At 35.0% G+C, this 21,552-nt stretch overlaps 1 protein-coding gene across 3 annotated transcripts in view; it reads right to left on the minus strand.

Moving 5' to 3' along the window:
* GBE1 (1,4-alpha-glucan branching enzyme 1) overlaps positions 1 to 21,552 on the minus strand; it is a 146,575-nt gene that overhangs the window by 39,391 nt on the left and 85,632 nt on the right. For all 3 annotated transcript variants that reach the window (XM_042868507.1, XM_042868506.1, XM_042868505.1), the window contains exon 12: positions 17,670 to 17,841. In XM_042868507.1, the coding sequence (XP_042724441.1) occupies positions 17,670 to 17,841 (172 nt within the window). The remainder of the gene's footprint in view (positions 1 to 17,669; positions 17,842 to 21,552) is intronic.

Genomic DNA, 21,552 nt, shown 5'->3' on the forward strand with positions numbered 1-21,552 from the left:
TATATATATAAGTATATGCATATACTTATTTAAAGATCATTTACTGGTTGCTGACCTTTTCTCCTCCAAAACAGATACATTTGCAGTATATGTCACTTACAATAAATGTCTTCTTGTCAAAGCAAACAGATCTACTTCATCATTCTCTCAGTCATTAAGGCAAAATGCCACAGGTTAATACAAATAAATCACCCAGAAAAGCAAATATACTGATATCAGAGACTTTGTTTAAATAGTAATCTATGAAGCCTCTTGAATTTATATTTCATAGAAATGGACAAATGGTTACCAAATCAGTGCTCTTGCAAGATATTGTACTATGTTTATACTATTGTTAAAAGTTTAGTACTCTCATTTTTTTCCTATTTTATATGCTGACCATTTTACATTGCATTAGACTACTGTTTGGTAGACAGGTTGCCAAGCCTAGACAAATACAGTTAACCTGTACCTGTATGCAGATGCTATGGAATTCAGCAGAGGGCCTCCTTTTTTGAAATACGCTACAATTTGCACTATTTAGCTTTTTTTTTTTTCTTTCCTCCTTATGTTGGATGATCACAGTACTTTCGAAGTTCATGATGACAAATACCCTGAAAGATTCTCTTAAAATTGTATGCATTGTTATCTATTCCTTACGCAGTCTACTTGGCAAATAAGAGATCAACAGAAATCCCATTAAAAGACATTTTTCACAACCAGTAATGCCACATTCTTTTCAAGCTGGAAAAATAAATGTTTTGAAATCTCAGTAGAATTCAGGATTAAAATACTACTGTAAAGCCAAGGAAATAAGCCATCATCCCAGACTTCTATGAAATATATTTTACTTGATTTCTATTAGATTTATATGCCACAGAAATGATACAGTTGACACCCTGGTTCCCACGTGTATTTCCCATGGTTATATCTGGCTTATCTAAGGAAGTCTTTCAGGGAGTGTGACTGTAGTAGAGAATGGCTGTAGTAGAGGAACTGCAGGATTACATTAAGATTTTTGTGCATGACATAAATCTGCATGACATGGAGTAGAAACACTTGAGTTCTAGGGGTATCAATGCTCAGGATCATGCCCCTGTTGACAGAAGCTGGGCAGAGACACATGTTGGCTACTTCCACACAAATAAAACTCACGGTTTTTATGCCCCTTTCTTTCATTATACTCCCCAATCCTTTTGCTGTTGTTCATGATAAAGCACAGTATAGCTAGTAAAGCATACTAGCATAGTTAGTAGAACATTCATAGAAAGAGAAAGGGTCCCATTCTTGTATACTGCCTAGGCATTCCTAGCTTCCCAGCTAAGAGCTTACTTTTTTAAAACAAGCACAAGTAATCCTTATCTCCCTTATTAGGACAGAGACGCATTTGTACAGAATCAAACACACTGAGAGTGCTCAAACCTATGCTGTTAAGCTTACTTTATACTGTGTATCTGATGAGTTTTGTAACTTCCCTAAGGCATTTTAACATTAAAAATAGTGACTGTTAACCCGACTCATTCAAACATAGCTATAAGTTTGCTTTGCAAGAAATGAGAGGTAATGTCTCAAATACATTTCTTTGAGTTTTATTATTGCATAAATGTTCACACTGCTTTATAGCAGCATTCTGTCTGTTTTTGCATTCTGCACTCAACAGGGATATTCAAGTCTGTAGTAAGGATGACAATCCCAGGTGCAGATTAGAAATATGTTCTTTTACAGTTGTGCACAGATATTCAAAAGTAAACAGTCTGTGACAATGTGGAAGATGTGTATGAGTTTGACATTACCAGTAAGTATATTCATGTGCGTTATAAAATCACAGAATCATTGGGAAAAAAAAAAGTTGGAAAAGATCACTAAGATCATCTAGTCCAACCATCAACACATCTCAACTCATTCTACCCAGAAGCACCAACTCTTTATACCTGTATCTGGGAAGGCAGGACAATGCTGAAGCTTGCCTACATAGAAGAATAGCTCAGTGTAGGCAAGAGCGAACAGAGCATGAAACTGTACGATATGATTTACATTCATCTCCAACAGAGGTGAAGTGCAGTGCGTTCGCAGTTAGTAGAACTATATTTAAATAGGAAAGTATTTCTCTAGAATAAACATTTCATTTACTTATCTGCAGTGTTTCATCAAAAGAGTATTCAATCAAATATTATTAATGCCACTAATAATATTTGGTTCTCAGGAGCAGACAAATGTTTCTCCTTAAATGCTTTAGTGAACGGAACTCAGGAGCTTTGTTAGTTCATAGTACTGACCAAAAAAAGAAGACCATGAGAAGTCATCTAGCTCAGATTTTACTAATATTCTCTTAAAAAATTCTAATTCTAATTCTAAATTCATGAATGTTTGTATTTCAGCATGCCTTGCACTGTGTAGAATAATAAACGTTAGACATAAAACTTACTCCAAGATCACATACTGCATTTAACTAACAATGCAAACTATGTGTGTTGCTGCAACACTGCAACAGTTTTCATTTTGCTGTTTCCTATTAGTAGCATCTTGACAAAACAACAGATCGACATGGAAACTGTAACATTTCCACTACACTGCATGCTTACTCAATGATACATCTTCTCATACTACAGTGTTGTTAAAACAACAACAAAATCTGAAAAAGAAGAGAAAAAAAAAAACAACCAAAAAACAAAAAACACTGAAAACAATCCCCTGCAAAACAAAACTTGATGAAAAGGAGCTTTCTTCAAACAGAAAATGTCAACAAAGAAGTTCTAGCTAATTCTTTAAGTGTGGCATACTGCTAGCTATTGGTGAATACCACAATTAACAGGTCAACGGATTTTAAAGGTGAATCAAAGACAAGTAACAGGAAAAGTTCACAGAAAAATGACAGATTTTTTTTTTTTTTTTTTTTTTTTTTTTTTTTTTTTTGCCATAATACATTAAATAAATGGAAAAGTTCTTACTGGCTCCAGTTAGTTCAGAATGTCATTCTCTAATTTTGAGATAACAGATAAAGGATTAAGCTACTGAAATTAAGTGAAAACTAAAGAAGAAGACTACTTGAATAGTATTCGATAAAAGAGAAAGCTGAAGTTTTTCACATGAAGTAAGTCAACAGTGAAAGTTTAAATTGTTCAGTAACATTCAGCTCTTGAAACAGAAGCAAATGCAGTTAAAATTAGGTAAAATTAGGTGTGTGGTGCATTTCAGCAGTGGTGACAGCTATGTGAAAGACAAGCCATGTTCCAGACAGCCATGCACAATGTTCACACCATTAAATGGAGAGTGTTTCAATCACCTTATCTACACAACTTGGCTCGCAGTGGTGATGATGTAGAAAAATACCACTTTGTAGCTGAGACTGTGCTTTAGAAAACAGTGTTATTGTGTTCTTTGTATCTGTTGCAGTTTCCATGGAAATAAATAGGAATAATAAATAGGTTTCAGACTAACCATACATATATTTTACAAAATAAAAATGGAATAAACAGAAAAGTTGTGCAGAACTCCTATACAAAGAACGGAAAGTAAATCTGATGTACTGTCAGCACATCTTGTCAAGGCAAGCTGATTGGCATATGAATTTTCTGTGCTTAAATAGCCTAGGCTTTAAAATCCAGCTGAATTCTAATGAATTTGTAGTTAATTCATCTGCTGTGAGTGACTGCAAACCACCACATAATTAGGTCTGTACCTAGTTTAGGCCTGAAGTAAGTTAGAAAATTCACTGCCTTCTCTGACTACTAGGACTGGGGGAGAAGAAAGCTTCTATCATACAAAAAAAATCTTTGTCACAGAATTTCACAACATTGAAGTGTAAAAAAAAAAAACAAAACAAAACAAAAATGCACAGTAAAATGATTCTCAACTCAGTCACATATGTCACATTCAGTATGAAACTCTTTACATTAATGTTCTTGCAAGTTCCTAACTCAGCAATTAAACAAGATGGGTGCATATGTCAAAGAAGTTTTTGAACATAATCACATCTTCCAATTATATACCCTTTCGAAAAAATGATCTGAATATACAATGTCTGTTTTTTACAAAGTTTTCATTAGAGTCTTTTAATTAACTGTTACAGAATTTGACAACACCATTCCATGTAGTGCTTAGCTAGCACATCCAAGCTCATTGTTAAAAAGAAACACAAATTATTTGACCCAATGTTACGCATTAACAATGATTCAGAATATAGAAAGCCTTCAGAAATGAGAAGAGTTGCAAACATTTTCAAGTCAGGTTTCTTTTACACAATTCTCTCAAAAATAGACTTGTCGCAGTGAGCTGATAAAAAAGCGTAGTCTTGGCATAATTCAGCATTCCTACTGTTCAGCACAGCATAATTTCTTTCAACAACTACTTCAATTCCACTACTTTGCAGGAAGAGATTTGAATTTTTATTGTATTTCTTCTTCTTGGCAAAATAATGTAGAAGGTTGATGTTAAATAATAACAGACTGAAGATTTCAGGTTAGATCACTTTTTTTTTTTTTTTTTTTTTTTTTTTTTTTTTTTCCTTAAATATACACAGTAGATGAAAATAGATGCCAGCCACTGACAATGAAAAAGAATAAAAGAAGTTTGGTCAACTATTCTCTTTGCTTCAAGGCTACTGCTGCTCTATAAATGAAATATTAGCCATCTGTAAAATCCAAGCATGCTGCAGAAAAATACAAATGATGATGCAAAAATGATACTTTGAGAATTGTAACTTTTACTAACACTTTAGAACAATTCTGAGGTAACATTGATTTAATCAAGATACTTTCCTGTACAGTTATCAAAGTAAATGTAGTACATAAAACTAATGAAAATAATTATATGCACAGATAAAGACTCCTGAGTGTGGGCAAACACTTCATCCTGCCATTCGCAAACGCTCATACTAAAGTCTTTTTGGAGAGAAATACAGAGTGAGCTGTAGAAGGGTCTAAATACATGCTTGACTTTAAAAATTGATGACTACTTTGTGCCACTGAAGTCATTTAATGCAACAGCACTTTGAAGAGATAAAATGGAAAGGCAGATCAGGCCCTGCAGAAACCATACAACCACACTTACAGGAAGGACGAGACCTTGTAAAAGGCAGGAGTGACAGAAGCCCTTACTGAGCCCAAAATCAGCTGAAATTGGCCTATTCCACAGCTCACACAGATTGAGAGGCAAAAACTCTGATGAAGTTCTGAGCTGACAGACACTGCGTTATACAGATTCATGGTATGGCTTATCAGCTGCCCCACACTACCTTGTTCTGAGATAAGCAACTCTGCATAAGTCTAGCCTCGTCCACCTGGACTGCCTGCAGTGATGGGCAGAAACTGCTTAGTCCTCAAGTGCAGCTGCTGATCCAAAGACCTCGCAGCGTGTCAGTGAAACAGTGGTGACACTGCTCTCTAATTTACAGCAGTAGTTTCACTTCAGGACCTGAATACCACAGTAACTTTGCTTAAAATATTCTCTTGGAAAAGAGAGATAAAATTTGTGTCTTAATTTCTAAAACAAACACTGATTTAATGCCTTCTAGCTCTACTTAGAGACAAAATAAACTCACCAACCTAAACATGTCATAATATTATGCATTGCTCATTTGGCATTCCCACTCAAATCACAGCAATTTCATTAAGATTTGCTGGGGTATAGAAGTAATTTTTATCTAATAATTTAAGGATAAAAGTTGAGGCAACATAGGAAGCCTTGTGAGTTTCAAATTCTCATTTGCGTTAAACCAAATTAAGCATTACATTTACATTCTGATTGTTTTCCATTCTGCTTAGTAGTAAGTACATTAAAACAGAAATATAAACAGTTTAAATTCTATCGTATAGAAACTACTGATTTTTCATCTCACGTGTCATTCCAATTTGAAAAGAATGCTACCTTTGAAATATACTGATACTCCAAAGTGTGAAAATTTCCTTTTGCAGAGAGTGTCCCATAGGCAGTATCTTCAGTAGTTCACAAATATTTATGCTGATATGTACATAATTAGCTTGCATATCAAAAAAACTTTCCATCAATCCAGCTACTTTGTGCATTCTTTGCTTCTGAGTCTCCTTTCTTCCTTTCAACTTCTTCACTGTTACGTTTAGGGTGCTCTTTTGTTTCTGATTTTTGCTTGTCTGAGACACACTTACATAAGAGATGAAAGAAGGTGACTGCTTATTCAAAAATATAATCAGGCACTTGAATTTTTTTTTTGTTTTATAAGTGATGGTTATTACTTTTAGAGTATTTCCAAAGTGCTAGTATAATTGCATGGTGACAGCGCAGTCTGTTCCAAGATCCTTATTCATTACAGTCAATCAAAACAAGAATGCTTAGAGGCAAAATTATATTTATGCTGATAACTTTCTTCCTTTATTTTACTACATGGGAAAGGGTATTGAAGCCTGCAAGTTCGGATTTTCAGTAAGAACAGTTGCACATTCATAGGCTGAGTCTCTGTATGTAGCCAGGCTACAAAATAGGCAAGTTTTAAATACTTAGAAGTCATATCAAGCACTTTATTGAGCTGACTGAACAGTTGTCCTGATAGTCACAGAACAGAAAAGGTACAGTGTGAATGGAAATGCCTCGTCTGTATGTGTATATTCTATGTTCTACTAATGAAGATGCATGGAAAGTCTGTATTAATTTACAAAAACCTTAGATTATTTAGTTCTGACCTCAGTAATTGGCCTGGAATTCACTGCCCCAGTTCTAACATGGCAGCAGTCTGCTCTGGGGATGGCATGCAGTGCAACAAGGATGCTACAGCAGACCATTACAAGTGTCCTGATAAATGGATAGGCTGTATTTACAACAGTAATTTAAAAATAGTCTTAACTTGTGTGTACATTTAATCAGCATCAGTACAATTGAGAAATGGGTGAAGAAACAACACAGGAAAAAAGAAAATATAGGAAAGAAGAAAAATCAATTTAGCAGGTTTAGGTATAGCCCATCAGGCAATTGTCCAGCAGGAAATAGCTTTGGAAACTAAAGTGAAAAATCACTTCTCAGAGGGAAAAAAAAGAAAAGTAGTGTAGAGAATTGGTACTGATGGTAACTTCGCTACAGATAGCAAGATTTATAAAATACCATACCAGATCTATAAGATTAGAGAACAACTGTCCTGTGAGGCATTCATCAGACTTTTTGTTTCCATGAAGTGAGAAAAGAAAAAAATCATTGTAATATTTGGAGAACAAACTTAAAACATGAATTGTTCTAAATTTTGCCAAACATAAGGAAGGGGAAAATTTACAGGGAATTCTGTAATTGACATACTAGATCACAACTAAACATTACCATATTTTCTTTGAAAAGTTAGTTGGACCAGAAAATGTTCTTTTTTGCATAGGTAATAGCTTAAAGAAACAGATTTAAGAAACATTAGAAGAGCTGAAAGATACATTGTCTTAAGTGATACTGGTACATCCCTGTTCTTTCAAATAATCAACCACACTACAGGCAGAAACACTTATTACATACATAACACTGGACATGCATCAGCCCGTACATTAAGAACACTACTACAAGGTATATGTATGCTTACAACAGCTGAGCTGTGTGAGTTTACAAACAGAAATAGCAGATACCTTCTAGATTTCAAGATAATTGTGATGGTTATTTTATTTTTATTTTTTGAAATGTTAAGAAAAGCTAGAAAAAAGTCTAAAAATGTTGTTCAAATGATTTAGGTAACAGGTAAATAAATAGATTTAAACTACACAGACCTGTGAGATCTAGTTTCCAAGAAACTGGGATTCACCATGAATTATCTGTTTTTAATGAGGGTATGTCATAGTTCTTTATTTTCAAATTACAGCTACATTGGTTTTGGAATTCCAGAATTTGCTAATCCACAAGTGTTAATATTCCTCTTGTACTAGAAACACATTTAGTTTAGCCCTAAGTTTTAAGATTAGGTGAACTGGGATCCTTTCAAGACACACCTAACAAATGCTTTTAGATCTTCCCTGTGACACCAAGTTAAGATACAGAAATTTACACTGATAAATGAGAATCAGAACAGATTATAGGTCTAGATTACAATATGGCTGCTTAAAACATGACAATTTAATTTTTGAAACAAATATTTCTAAACTGTGTAAAATGACCAAACTCATTTAAGTAGTCACTCCAACATTTTTTCTTGAGCAGTTTTTTAGTAGAAAAATGTTTCTAATATGCACTTCTGCTCCAATTCCAAAGTTTTTGTACTTACTGGAATTTATTTTGTATGCATATATTCACTATTTCATTTTAAAACATTATTTTCAGAACTGTTATTTAATTTCCCCTCTCCCCTTTAGCAATGATGCATGGAAATTCAAAGTAACAAAAGTAAAACACAATACAGAGAAGAAATCATTGCAGATTACTGACAGAGAAAATTTTGATTTGGACAGATTAATATATTTCATTAAGGATTTTTAATTTCTTCTTTTTTTTTTTTTAATATTTTTAAAGAAATGAAGTCACTGAGGTGAAAAAAAAGTCAATCTTCTGAAACAATTAGGACAGCATACTTACTGCCCAAAGTTTTATTTACCTATATCATTACTTTTGTTTCATTTCATTCTTTTATAAAGCCAAAAAATACTGGTCACGCACTTCACTACTTGTTTTCTTATTAAGATCATAATGGGAACTGAAGAGGTAAAATAATATTCCTTCATACACACAACATGGTGTTTTCTATTTCTTGTTCAAGAGTATCTGTGTCAGTATTTTCAATGTATTCACGTAAAAGAAGAAACCAAGAACAAAGGAGCTTACCAAGAGATTATAAAACTGAACTCTGGGCAGCCTAGTAGTCGGCAGTCCTGCACATAACAGGGGTGTTGAAACTAAATGATCACTATGGTCCTTTTCAACCCAGGCCAGTCTACGACTCTATGAGCATGAACTTAAAGCAGCTATCTGTGTTGTTTTCAGATGCGTTCTTCTTTTCTTGTATTTAAGAATTCAGAGAAAAGCAAAAGATATAGTAATGAATTCCTGTGTGCAGTGCTCAAATCAAACATGGAGGAAATGAAAAATTACACTGCTCTATTGTTCTATAAGTATAAATACAACTAGTAAATATGCAAAAGGAAATTTCACAGTTTATCTGAAAAACAGCAATGAGTTAAAAACTTACTCAATTAAAAATGGTTTTCATCTTCTGAAGAGACTGCCTGTTTCATTATTTTTAATTGAGACCCCCTTCTGCACCATAAACAGGAAGAAAGAATATCAACTAATAGCTTCTTAAATTTCTAAGACAAGTCACAGCTAGCACTGTAACAACAGCTGAGCCCTATTTATTATTTTTGAAGCCATAACAACAAATTTCACATACTGTAGAAATATGCACAAGTAAAGTCCTTTTATGATGGAGTTACAAAGTCAGTGGACAAAGGAAAAGCGCTGACATCATCTTTCCAGACTTGTGCAGAGCATTTGACACTATCCCGTGTTACATCCTGGTAAAAAATTGGAGAAAAATGGAATTGAAGGATGGACCACATGCTGCATAAGGAATTGTATGGATTGTTGCACTCAGAAAGTTGCAGTCAACAGCTCAGTGTCAAATTGGAGACCAGTGGTGAGTGGCATTCCTCAAAAATCAGTACTGGGACTGGTGTTATGTAACATCTTTGTAAGCAGCATGGTTAGTGGAATTAAGTGCACCCTCAACAACTTTGCAAAGTCAAGCTGTTGACATGCTAGAGGGAAGGGATGCTATCTAGAGGGACCTGGACAGGCTTCAAATGTGGGTCTATGTCAGCCTTGTGATGTTCAACAAAGCCACGTGCAAGGTCCTGCACCTGAGTTGGGGCAATCCCAAGCACAGATACAGGCTAGGTGGAGAATGACCTGAAAACAGCCCTGAGGAGAAGGATTTGGGGTGTCAGTTGACACAAGACTCAACCTGAGCCAGTAATGTGTGCTAGCAGTTCAGAAGACCAATTGTATTCTGGGTAGCATCAAGAAAAGCAATAGGTTGAGGGAGGTTATTCTTCCCTTCTACTCTGCTCTTTTGAGACCCCACATGGAATACTGCATCCAGTTCTGAAGCCCTCACAACAAGGACACAAGAAGTATGTGGTCTAAGTTTGCATGATAGTTCTAATGACACAAAGCCTGCATAGTTTTAAATTTCAAACTGAAGATCTCAAGACATAAGAGAGACAGTTCAGAATTTATAAAAGTTGTCTTAACATACTTCCCACTGCAGAATTTACCACTTCTTGTGAAAATTTGCACAGAAAATACTTTGCCCCTTGAAGATCAATGCAATGGTGTTAGAATTCATATTCTAGTAAATTTGTAAGTAAGTGTCAGATTGATGACCTCAGAAAATTGAGACAATGAGCAGATTTTAAGCAAATAGGGATTGTGAAGACAGCAAGTTCTTGAACTCAAAGACACAAGGTTTTATTCCAGTGTCACCACAGAAGGTGTTAGCCCAGTTTAAACTACATTGCTTTGGAAGATTTAACGATGCTACTGAGATGAACTCATTCACAATTAGCACAAAAGCACACATTAAAATCCAAATTGGAATGCATGCTTAAAGGTCTACTATTCAGACTTTACTAATATAAAATGTCACCTGTTCAGTCACGACTCAAAATAACAATTTCTTACTGAGTAACCCATACAGTTTAGTTTTAATTGGCTATTCACTGCCCTGTACCAGCCTTAAGAAATAACGTATCGTCAAATGGAGGGTTGCTGATGAACAGATTCTTATGCATGCTATTACAGCAGCTTACTACAGTTATTTTTATTATTTGATTGGGAAGTAAAGGAAAATGCATTTTATGTCATCTGTCTCTTCTAAAGCCAGCCTACTAAGTATAACCAAGAAGAAATTATTTGCTTTTTGGTAAACTGTTTTGGGCAAAAAAAAAAATTATTTATCACTAGACCATGAAATTCTTACACATTTTCTGGATCATTGAACACAGATATACTGCAAAAAGCAGAAATAAAACACATCTGGCTGTGGTAAAAGGCTGCTGTAGTTGTTTTCAGTGTTGAGAGATTCAGAAATAAGTAGCTTAAAAAAATCAAAGTAATATAAAGCTTGACTTCTAACAAATTGTCAGCATCAAAACTGTATGAAGAACTCTGAACATCAGTGAGAGAAAAGACAAACTTTAACATGATAGCACCTAGGTTTCATTTAGCACATATAGCTTCTTTCATCAGGATAGATATGGATGAGACACACAGTTCGTAACATATGCATTCTTTAATGAATGGCCACCCTTGCTGATGACTTAAATTGTTCACAAACAATGTATTTATCATTGTTTGGATTGGGCACTCTTATTCCATGCCCTGTTGTTACACATAAAATTCTTCAAATGATGGCCTTGGAGATACTTAGCAACTCCAGTGGGTTTCTAATCAGGTAGAATATTTCTGTAGACGTATGGCATTCAGAAAATGACTGGCCTCCTATACTACACATGTAATTAGTGAAGCTGATGAACTAGAAGATAAACATTATTCCTTGTTTTTGCTTAAGTGCTATATGAAAAGCATATATTATTACACAAATTTATTGGAGATAAACTGAACTGAAGGGAAGAAAAGCAAGACCAGTTTATCCCAGAAATGCAGACATTCATTTTTGATTAAAATAGGGACCTTAATGTTGGATTACAATCTTATCTATATATCAGCTAAGTTACACAATAAAAATACTGTTTTCTTCCTTTTGGTTTTGTACAGTGTCTTCTAATTAAGAGCATCAGAAGTTGATCTACAATTTCCCCAAATAACTCAGGTGTAAAAATTATCTCTCTAAAACAATAACAGTTAAAGGAAGAAAAAAAAAAAAAAGAAAAACACTAGAAATTCATCCATCAAAACCCAACCATATATGGTAATTAAAATGTCAGTATGGACTACAAATCTGCCTCACTCATGACACCTGAATACCTGATACTTTGCAGACCTGAGTCATACAAAGGAACAAAATATCAGCATTGCTCTGTTTTATGAAAGTCTTTCTCTAATTGCTTCTCTTCTAGTTTCTAACATGTTTTGAACAAGCACAGAAATGAGACTTATTTCACATAACTGTAAATGAATACATGTATTAGCAGTTTGTACTGGAAGACCTTTTGGAAGAAACTCTCAATGTAATTAACAAAGCCTATCCTATATAACTGGATAGTCCCTCCCATTCCTCAAATTTTGATATACAGCGTATTGCAGAACAACGTTGTAACTGGTCCATTACTACTAAAAAATACATAAATAATTACATCTTTCTTATTTTGCATCTTACCTGATGACCTTAAAGGTCTTTTCCAACCTAAATGATTCAGTGATTCTAATTGTTACTGTCCAGACGCCAGGATATTAAAACATCTAGCAGAACTGGCAACACAGAAAGCACATTTGCCAGAAATACTAGCAGATATTAAGTAGAATGACTTCAAAATACATATCCTAATCCCCAGTCTTTTTACCAGCTGACAATTTCAAGACTGTTCATCTAAAAGAGTTGACAAAAGTGAGCTAGTTCAAGGAGAATCTGTTCTTGCAAAAGGCCATTTTTTTAGGTCACAATCAAAAAAGTCACAAGGAACACTGAAACCAGAATGCAGCAGTAATAAGCACAACAAAATTACTAGTGGTTTATTTGCAACATCCCTAAGAAAAACAAAAACAAACAAACAAAAAAACCCACACCTTTGGTTTGAAATGAATATCCTTGTTTTGGATAAAGTTTATTTTTTATCCAAAGTAGTTCACAAAAATAGCATTTCAGGTTTTGCATCAGGAGACTACAGATTTTGCTTTAAACAAAAGCATTCTCATTCATCCTTATTATTTCAAACTTGAAATTAATAGTCTTCAAGCAAATTGTATGCGTATTTCCCACCATGATATTGGTGCTACTGATGCTTTTTATACCATTCCTTGTTTGTTGATATATTTTTGCCTAATAAATGCTTTTTACTTTTGAAATGCCTTAGTTTACAAAAGTCTATGTTTCTTTCTGCAAAATGCTCATTTGAAGGAAGAGTTGATGCATAGCATTTTTTTTTTAAAGGCCCAGGAGAAAACAAGGTTTCATTACATCAAACGTTAGAGAAGAACTATTTAGTGCATTAGAAAAACTACAGCATAGAGAAAATAGATAAACTGCTGTCTAAATGAACTAACAAGTGGAAAGCATAGAAATCTGAACAGATTGATTTGATGATATTAGTGAAACAGAGATAAATGTCAACTCAATTAACAAATAGCATCACTCAACAATCATGACTGCAAAGAATTCTGTAGTTACCGAATTTTTTTTTTATTTATTTTATTTTATTATTATTTTTTTTTAATGTAGAAGCAAGAAAAAGAAAAAAGTTGTCCTTCAGGAAGAGAAAGACTCTAGAGCCCTAATTAAGAGCTATTTTACTACAGAAAAGCCATGCAAAATAGTACTAGAGAGATCCAGGGAAACAAGCTGCATGGGAAATGCTGAGTCACAGCCTGAACCACTGATTGATCACTTGGGGAAAGGATTAGGTCAGCTCTGGGAGCCCAGGTGAAGGCAATGCATCACTCCTCTTAGACCCCCCCCACGTCAGGGCTGACTGCCAGCCGGTAAGGATCTCTTTTTGGATATCCCTCTGTTGTGAAGTTTTTCCCTACAAGTCTAGATCTTTGGATACAGGTGAGCATTCTTTTCCCGTTTATTTCTTGCTATTCCACCATGTTCATCTTTCCAACTGAAATACAAACTCACAGAAGAACTGCTACAGCTCTTCTGTGTGCTCTGCAGAGCTGCATGCCCAGCAGAGTTTTCCCTATTTGGAGGGAACTACTACATTGTCTATAGTTTTTCTTCAAGAACAGAAAATAAAGTCAAATACAAGTGAAGGCATGTACAGATGTGGTAGTTTTGTAGTGATAATTTCAACTTTTATTCACATGAAATATGAGAACTGTTATTTAAATGTTATCCAGTGGATGTCAGCAGTGTTTCTTGAATTCACAAGGTATGATGAGAATATTCCAGTAATATTCTAGAAGTCTTACAACGATTTCTACTTATTCTTGTTTTGCAATTTAGCAATTAGATTCAAATCAAAAGAATTTTTGTTGAACTTGTAGCTGTTTGTAAGGTATTTATTTTGGTTTTGAATCTTCAAGCTATGAAAGGTAAATATCACTTTTCTTCTGCTTTGAATTACATTAATATTATATGCTTGTTTTAGTTCAATATCATTACATTTACAAACATATACATTTGCATTTGAATAGAGTGTTACCAACATTGCCAACAGAAAAATTACTTTTACTGTATAATATAGGCACAGACTATGAATGCTTTGGACTTCTCCTAACGTGTCATTAAAGATCAGACAACCACGGGTGTATGATCTACATACGTCAGCATTGTCATGGAGGAGAGAATGCTCTGGCATTACTTAGGCACTGCACAAAAGAACGAGACTTCTGTGATTTACTAAAATCCTATAACGTTTTCTGAATAGCAATGGCTCTGCTCAGTATTAAAATCTCCATCTAAGAAGAGCACTTGGGCAAAAAATTACAACAACAGTAGAATTGCTGTTCCCTACCTGCTATGAAAGCACAAGTATCAAAACAAGTACTACTTCATGATGATGATAATTATTAAGCAAACTGTCCTTCCTGTGTTCATTCCCTAAAGCAGAATGTTAATCACTGTCATGCTCATATTCAGCCAAGAATATTAAGTTTTCCTTTCTAGGTTAAGTTTCCATTCCAGATGGGCAAAAGAAACCCCAGAGATAACTTGAGAAGCTGTGTTTAAAAAACAAACAAACAAACAAAAAAACAAAAAAAAAAAAAAAAAAACAGAAGGACAGAAGGAAAGAATACTCCCAATGGTTTATATTACTAGGAAAGTAACTTGCTGACATGACAGAATGTTTATATTTGTATTTAAGTTTGCATATGCCACTGCTTTCCTCTATTAGGCCTTCAGTAAAAATGAAACAGCCTGAAAACATGAAGGAAAAAAAACAAACAAGGATAACTTCCTGGATTTTTGAAGTGGTTTCCTACTGTAATAAGGACAGAACTAGATAGTGTCAGGAGAAAGTCACCATCCGTGTCCGATGGCCAGAACTTTCTCAGTAAGAATCTGCTTGCACATACAGAATATGAATGATACTTCAATACAGGTGTACACAAATGCTATTCCATGTCTTCAAAGAGAAAATCAAGCATATATTTGAGAGCACATTTCTAATCCCATGTATAGTTCTGCTAAAAAATACTTCTAGAAGGCGTCTCTTTTTCTTTAAGGCAAGCAAAGCATTGAGAAAGGTATCTTCATTGGTAGGGTATCTTTGTATCATGGTTTTGTTTTTTGGTTTTCAGTATTCCGCATTCATAACATCATGTAGTGCACTGGGAGTTAAAGTGTTAATGCTCCAATTCTGGATACCTATTCCCCTGTTCATTATGGAAGTCATGGGATCTGGCCCTTCCAGGTGGGGTGGTCTCTTACTGCATGGCAGTGGATGCTGGAAGGTGCTTTCCTAGCCGTAGCAAGCTTTTCAGGTTTGACTCAGTCTCAAGAATTCTCTCTCTCCTATCTTATTTGATTTATTAGTCTTAATTTCAATTAAATTGTATTACATTGTGTTATCTTGCATTCCGATATCATAATTAGTAAAATAAGTTTTCCTCCATAGATTGTTGCTTTTTTTTTTTCCTTCCTTCCTTGAGCCCAGCTCCCATCTCCCTATCCCTTTTACCTTCCCATTTTGTGGGGTCGGAGGGGCAGGGGCCTACTGCCCCCCTGTCACGGGCATAGATTGATCCAGTTAAATCTGTGACACTTTGGTATCTTCATTTCCAGAAAAAGATACTTTTTTTTTTTTTTTAAATAAACTTAAGAATGCACAGAGGCAACCAGAGTGCCTTCTCCAGTTCTGAAAAGAGATTTCTTGTCTTTTTCCACCTCACTTGAGTCTTCTCTTCCTAACTCTTAGCTTTCTCTCAAAATAGAAAATTAGAGAACTTGCTTGTCATTATGTTTGCTTAATTAAATAGTGTGTCACAATGTGCATTTTAAGTACACTAAATTTATACATTTTCTCATCCAACATTCAATTTTTTTCACCTTTTACATATAGCATTATAATTTACTGAAACATTTCCAGAACTGAAGGATACACAGTATTAGCTGTTCAATCAACCTGCACTGACATACTGAATTTAACATGCCACATTGAATTACTTATTGTTTCTCTAACCTTATGAAGTCAATCTGAGCCAGAGACATCTGCAGTTTAGTAGACATATTTTCTAAACACCTGCTTCATCAACTACTACATAGTATCACTAGTTTGAATGAAATAGCACACATCATACCTTATACATTTTTTGGCCTTTCTACAAAACTCACTTTTATTTTTCACTAATTCTTCTTCACTCTAGAGAAAAAATATTGAAAGCAATATTTTTACTAGTGTAGCACATAATGAAGTTTTTTATGCATTGTATTAAAGTTACTTTAGTTCTCAAAAAATAAAATAAAAATAAAATCCCCAAACCCACTACCAGGGCACCTAAATTTTCGAGTGCTCTTTTATTGATGAGGAGCAGAACAGTACAGGCGTACTGAAATGCTAGCATTCTCTTTTTAAGGTTTCTTCTTTTTAATTAGAATCATATTAATATGTATTTCTGTATATGTAAAACATACTATTAAGAAAAGAGAATAAAGTACATCCAGTTCTCCTCAAACATGACAGTAAATGACATTTAACAACAAAAACTGAAGGCAATATAAGATAATATAAGCTATAATTTTCAAGTATTTCATTGCCTGAAAATCATCCAAGATGACTGCTTTCAGCATTTTTTTGCCTTTCATGTGACTAACAGAACTGCTGTATAAAACCTGGCATGCCACGTTACAGGATTGTAATTTTATTTTTACTTTTTTACAATAGATAACATAAGGGTTATTTTGCAAAGAAATTAAGGAAGAGGTTATCAAGCATAAATTGTTTCAATATTGCATGTAAAACTAATAACAATATTAATTTTTTAAGACCACATGCAACTTTAACTGGCTGATCAAATGAGAACTATGAGATGGACTTGTAGCAATAGTTTAGGAAGCAATGCAACAGTTGTATTATAGAGATTATGAAGAAAGAAGTACTGCTAGCTCTCACTATTTCCCTGCTCCCATGGCAGGATGTGCATCCTGTCTCTGATTCATCTTTGCCTACATCTCACTGAACTCCTGCTCTTAACTTGGAAGCAATGAAACAAAACAACTGATTCTAGTTTAGTTTCTTGCACTAATTGTTTGATAGCGAATAAGTGAAATAAGAACTATCTTCAGTTATTTCAATGCTACTCTAAAAATCTTGAGACAAAAGACAACCTGGTTTTGTAAAGTAAGACTTACACAGACAGACCTGCAAAACTACAGTTAAAATACTCACTTGAACTATAAATATGAGTAACCTTAAACTTTAAAGAAACTTATTTCTTTTACAAATAGGGGCCCCGCTGATTTTATTTTCTTGTTTTACAATACATCTTAAAGACAGAAAACAATCTGTGTTACCATTTGTGCTAAATCTTTATTAAAAAAAAATAATAGTATAGTTGTAAGATGGTATCGTATATTTTTATTTCTCTGTCAAGCCTTCTGTAGATGAGAAAATGAAAGGCATGCTCCTAAGGTTACTTACCCATGAAGTTCAGATAGCCATCTCCTCCAAGTGTGTGAGTAATGAGGCGAATCAGTTTATGAAGCTGAATTCCGCGATCAATAACTGGAGTTAGCGGTGTGAACACACTCATGTTTGTGTACATCTCTGCATCCATCAATCGAAACGCCAATGTCTTATCACCAACAAGTGCCTATAAAAAAAAAATAATGTGAAAGCCCCTAGAAATACTAGAAGAGTTTCTAATGTGTTTTTTTTTGTTTGTTTGTTTGTTTTTGCTTTTTGGCTTTTTCTATTTTGTAAGGGGAGAACTTGAAAAATCTGTGAGGAGTCAAGAATGTGTCTTGCTGAATATGACCTACTGCTAGCTCACAAACCAAACAACTTGCCTCTACTTATGACCATAAGGTCACAGTAACCCTGCTTTCTAATTACTGCAGCAATTATATTGTTTGATATATACCACACCCATATGATTACACAATCTGCTGTCAAAAAGAAAAGCCTAAGTTGAGACAGGGACATCCCTGAGCTGAGCCCTGCCCAAATCCCTGACCCAGCTGCCCACTTCACTTGTGCAACTCTGTGCTGGTGTGTATATAATAAATCAGCTCCCAGCCACCTAACTCCAGCTACGGTATTATGTTTTGCATGATGATATCAAACCACACAGTTAATTCTAAATACCTTTTTGCTTATGTACGTAAAATGTTAGCTTCTACTCAATAAGCTGCAAGTAGCCTATCATTTTAGAATTTCTATAGGAAAAATGTAAAATGAGAAAGCAAACACTTCAAGTAGAGTTCCTGGGATGTGCAAATAAATGTTATATGCTATCAAGAATATGATGTTTTCTGATTTTACACAAGGGAGCAATATAAAATAGTATTTCTACCTAAAAACAGTAACTGAATTACTAACTTGTTAGTGTTTACAGTACTTAAGGCCAAGCAAATCTTTTTAATAACAAGAATTATTTTAATATATTAGCACACAGGTAGTTGGAAACGTTTGGGATTGTTTGTATGTAAACCTGTAACTTTTGTTCTATCAGCTTAATTCTCATTTTATACTCTATTATGAAAACTTACTATGTTCCCAGAGACAGCTGAGTTGTAAACAGGTGAAGGTGAAAAACCCATCAACCTTTAGTTTTCAGACTGGCAATATAATTACATAAATAATTCCCCCAAAGTACTCTTATTTTATTAGGGAGGAGAAAAAAAGAGAGAGTTCCTATCTAGGAATGGAAAGACTGCAGTGCTAAAATGTTTTGTATTAAGCAGACTTGTGTATTCACACAGATACAACAAGTGTAACTGTAGTACAACAGACAGTAGTCTGGCTTAGCACACTGTCTCCAAAAACAGCCAATAGCAGATGTGAAACAGAGCATGAAGGGAGCCAAACTTTTAGCAATACTTCCCAAAAACGCTATCACAAATAGACAGATGTTGAAACATAATGTTGGTATTCAGAAGTTTTTCAGGAATCTTCTGTGAAACAAATTCAAACTCTTTTGAAATTATGTAAACACGGTGCAAACATAGCACAACATGACAGAATTTGCTTCACGCTGAAGAAATAAGGGAGGAACAACTCTTCTCTTTATGCATAATCTGGTATTTCTTCATTTAATTTAACATCCCTTAATCTTTCTCCTAGAAATTGAAGCAACTATTCACATTTTCTATGTAAGTCATGGCTTTGTAAACTGATGCTCTTCCAATTTTAATGATCTATCCTAAAGAGTCTTGGTCTATATAGTTTTCTTTTTTGAAAGCCATTCCATACATCTGATTATTCTTATCAACTCTGTCAACTTCTCTTCCAGTTATGCTGGTTGTCCTGAGATGCAGGACTACACCTGCCTGCAACATTCAGGTGCAAGCAAACTATGAAAGGCTACAGTGATATACTGATTTTGCTTTTTGCTATCTTTCATAATAATTTCCAGAAAAATACATGCTTTCTGCCTGCTATTAGCATTGACTTATATTTTCATACGTGTATTATAATCACAGGGCCCTATACTGTGTTTACAGTCTGTTCATAAACCATTATTACATGTAAGAAATTGGAATCATTTCAGACTCTTATGTGCTTCATTGCATATCATTACATCACATTTTATCTATCATCCTGTTTTGCTTCTCTGTCCTACTTTTCACCTCTTCACATATCATCCTGGTGTTCACCTGCAATCCACAAAGCTATTTTTTTGTTCAAATTTGAAATATACATACAGCTCTTAGCCCAAAGAATAAGATTCTAAAATAAAAATACATTGTCATACGAAAAAATTAATAAAATCCAGTATGAAATAAAACTGTAACGTTATACGAGAGCTCCTTCAAAAGTAATGCCTCCTATTCTATTACCCTGGCCCACAGTGTCAGAGGCCACTGTTGATGGTATGACAGTAGAGGTTGAATCTTCCCTCAAACATTCCACTACCTTCTTTTGCCATGCAACAGATGGCAGCAGAGGGGCAGTCTAACAAAAATGGTGTCTGGCGTGGCGGTGCATATAGAGCAAAGATGTGTCATTGAATTCCTCCATGAAAAAAAAAAAAAAAAAAGCACCCATTGACATTTGCAGATGCTTGGTGAATGTTTATGGAGACCAAATAGTGGATGTGATGAAAAACTTAACATAAGCTAGCAGTGTGCTCTTGCAGCTTGGAAAGCAAATAGTATCCTGGGCTCCATCAGAAGAGGGGTGGCCAGCAGGGACAGGGAGGTGATTGTCCCTCTCTACTCTGCTCTTGTGAGGCCCCATCTGCAGTGCCTAGGTTTGTCAGAGATCTCTTGGAGAGGGTCCAGAGGAGAGCCACAAAGATGGGGACTGGAGGGGACTAGAGCACCTCCCTACAAAGACAGGTTGAGGGAGCTGGGCTTGTTCAACCTGGAGAAGAGAAGGTTGCGGGGTGACTTCATTGCAGCCCTTCAGTACCTAAAGAGATCCTACAAACAGGAGGGGAATCAACTCTTTGAAAGGGTAGATAGGGGAAATGGTTTTAAGTTGAGGGAGGAAAGATTTAGGTTGGATGTCAGGGGAAAATTCTTTACAGAGAGAATGGTGAGGTGCTGGAACAGGCTGCCCAGAGAGGTTGTGGATACCCCATCCCTAGAGGTGTTCAAGGCCAGATTGGATGGGGCCCTGGGTAGCCTGGTCTAGTATTAAATGTGGAGGTTGGTGGCCCTGCCTGTGGCAGTGGTGTTGGAGATTCATGATCCTTGAGGTCGCTTCCAACCCTGGCTATTCTGTGATTCTATGATATGTGAGCACAATGAGGTGGAGGATGGTGCATTTCAGAAACACTGCTGTCTTAGAAACAGTAGATGCAGATATTTATGACAGCAGCATGCAGGCTCTTGTTTATTGCTTGTGAAAATGCATAGCTAATGGTGGTGACTATGTAGAAGAATCGTGTTATGGAGCTGAGAATTTGTTCTATTGAATAGTGTTATTGTGCTCTTTGTATCTGCTGTATTTTTCATGGAAAGGAATGGGAGGTATTACATTCAGAGCAACCTTCATGTTTCAGGATGAAGACTCATCTTTTATAAAAGCATATAAGCAGAAAAATATGCATTTCCAAGTAATACCTCAATTTTTTGCCAGGATAGGGACTCCGCTCTTGTGCTTTAAGTGAACACTGTGAAACAATCTCATCAATAGGAAGGCAAATAAGCATTCAAAAGCAAGTTGATAAATTCTTATTTTATATGACAATATAGATCTTGTTTTAGGCACTTTTGTTGACTTATGTCAACACAGAAAATACACATCAGTCTCTTATGTAAATGAAGTATCTGAATAAAGGTTACTTAAACCTTTTATAAGAAAACTATTTTTCCTTTGTTCTTATTTTTAAGTTTTAATATTAGAAACTCTAAAC

Source organism: Lagopus leucura, unplaced genomic scaffold (assembly GCF_019238085.1).
Source record: "Lagopus leucura isolate 7727_CA_CO unplaced genomic scaffold, USGS_WTPT01 Super-Scaffold_100001, whole genome shotgun sequence".
In the NCBI taxonomy this organism is placed as follows: domain Eukaryota; kingdom Metazoa; phylum Chordata; class Aves; order Galliformes; family Phasianidae; genus Lagopus; species Lagopus leucura.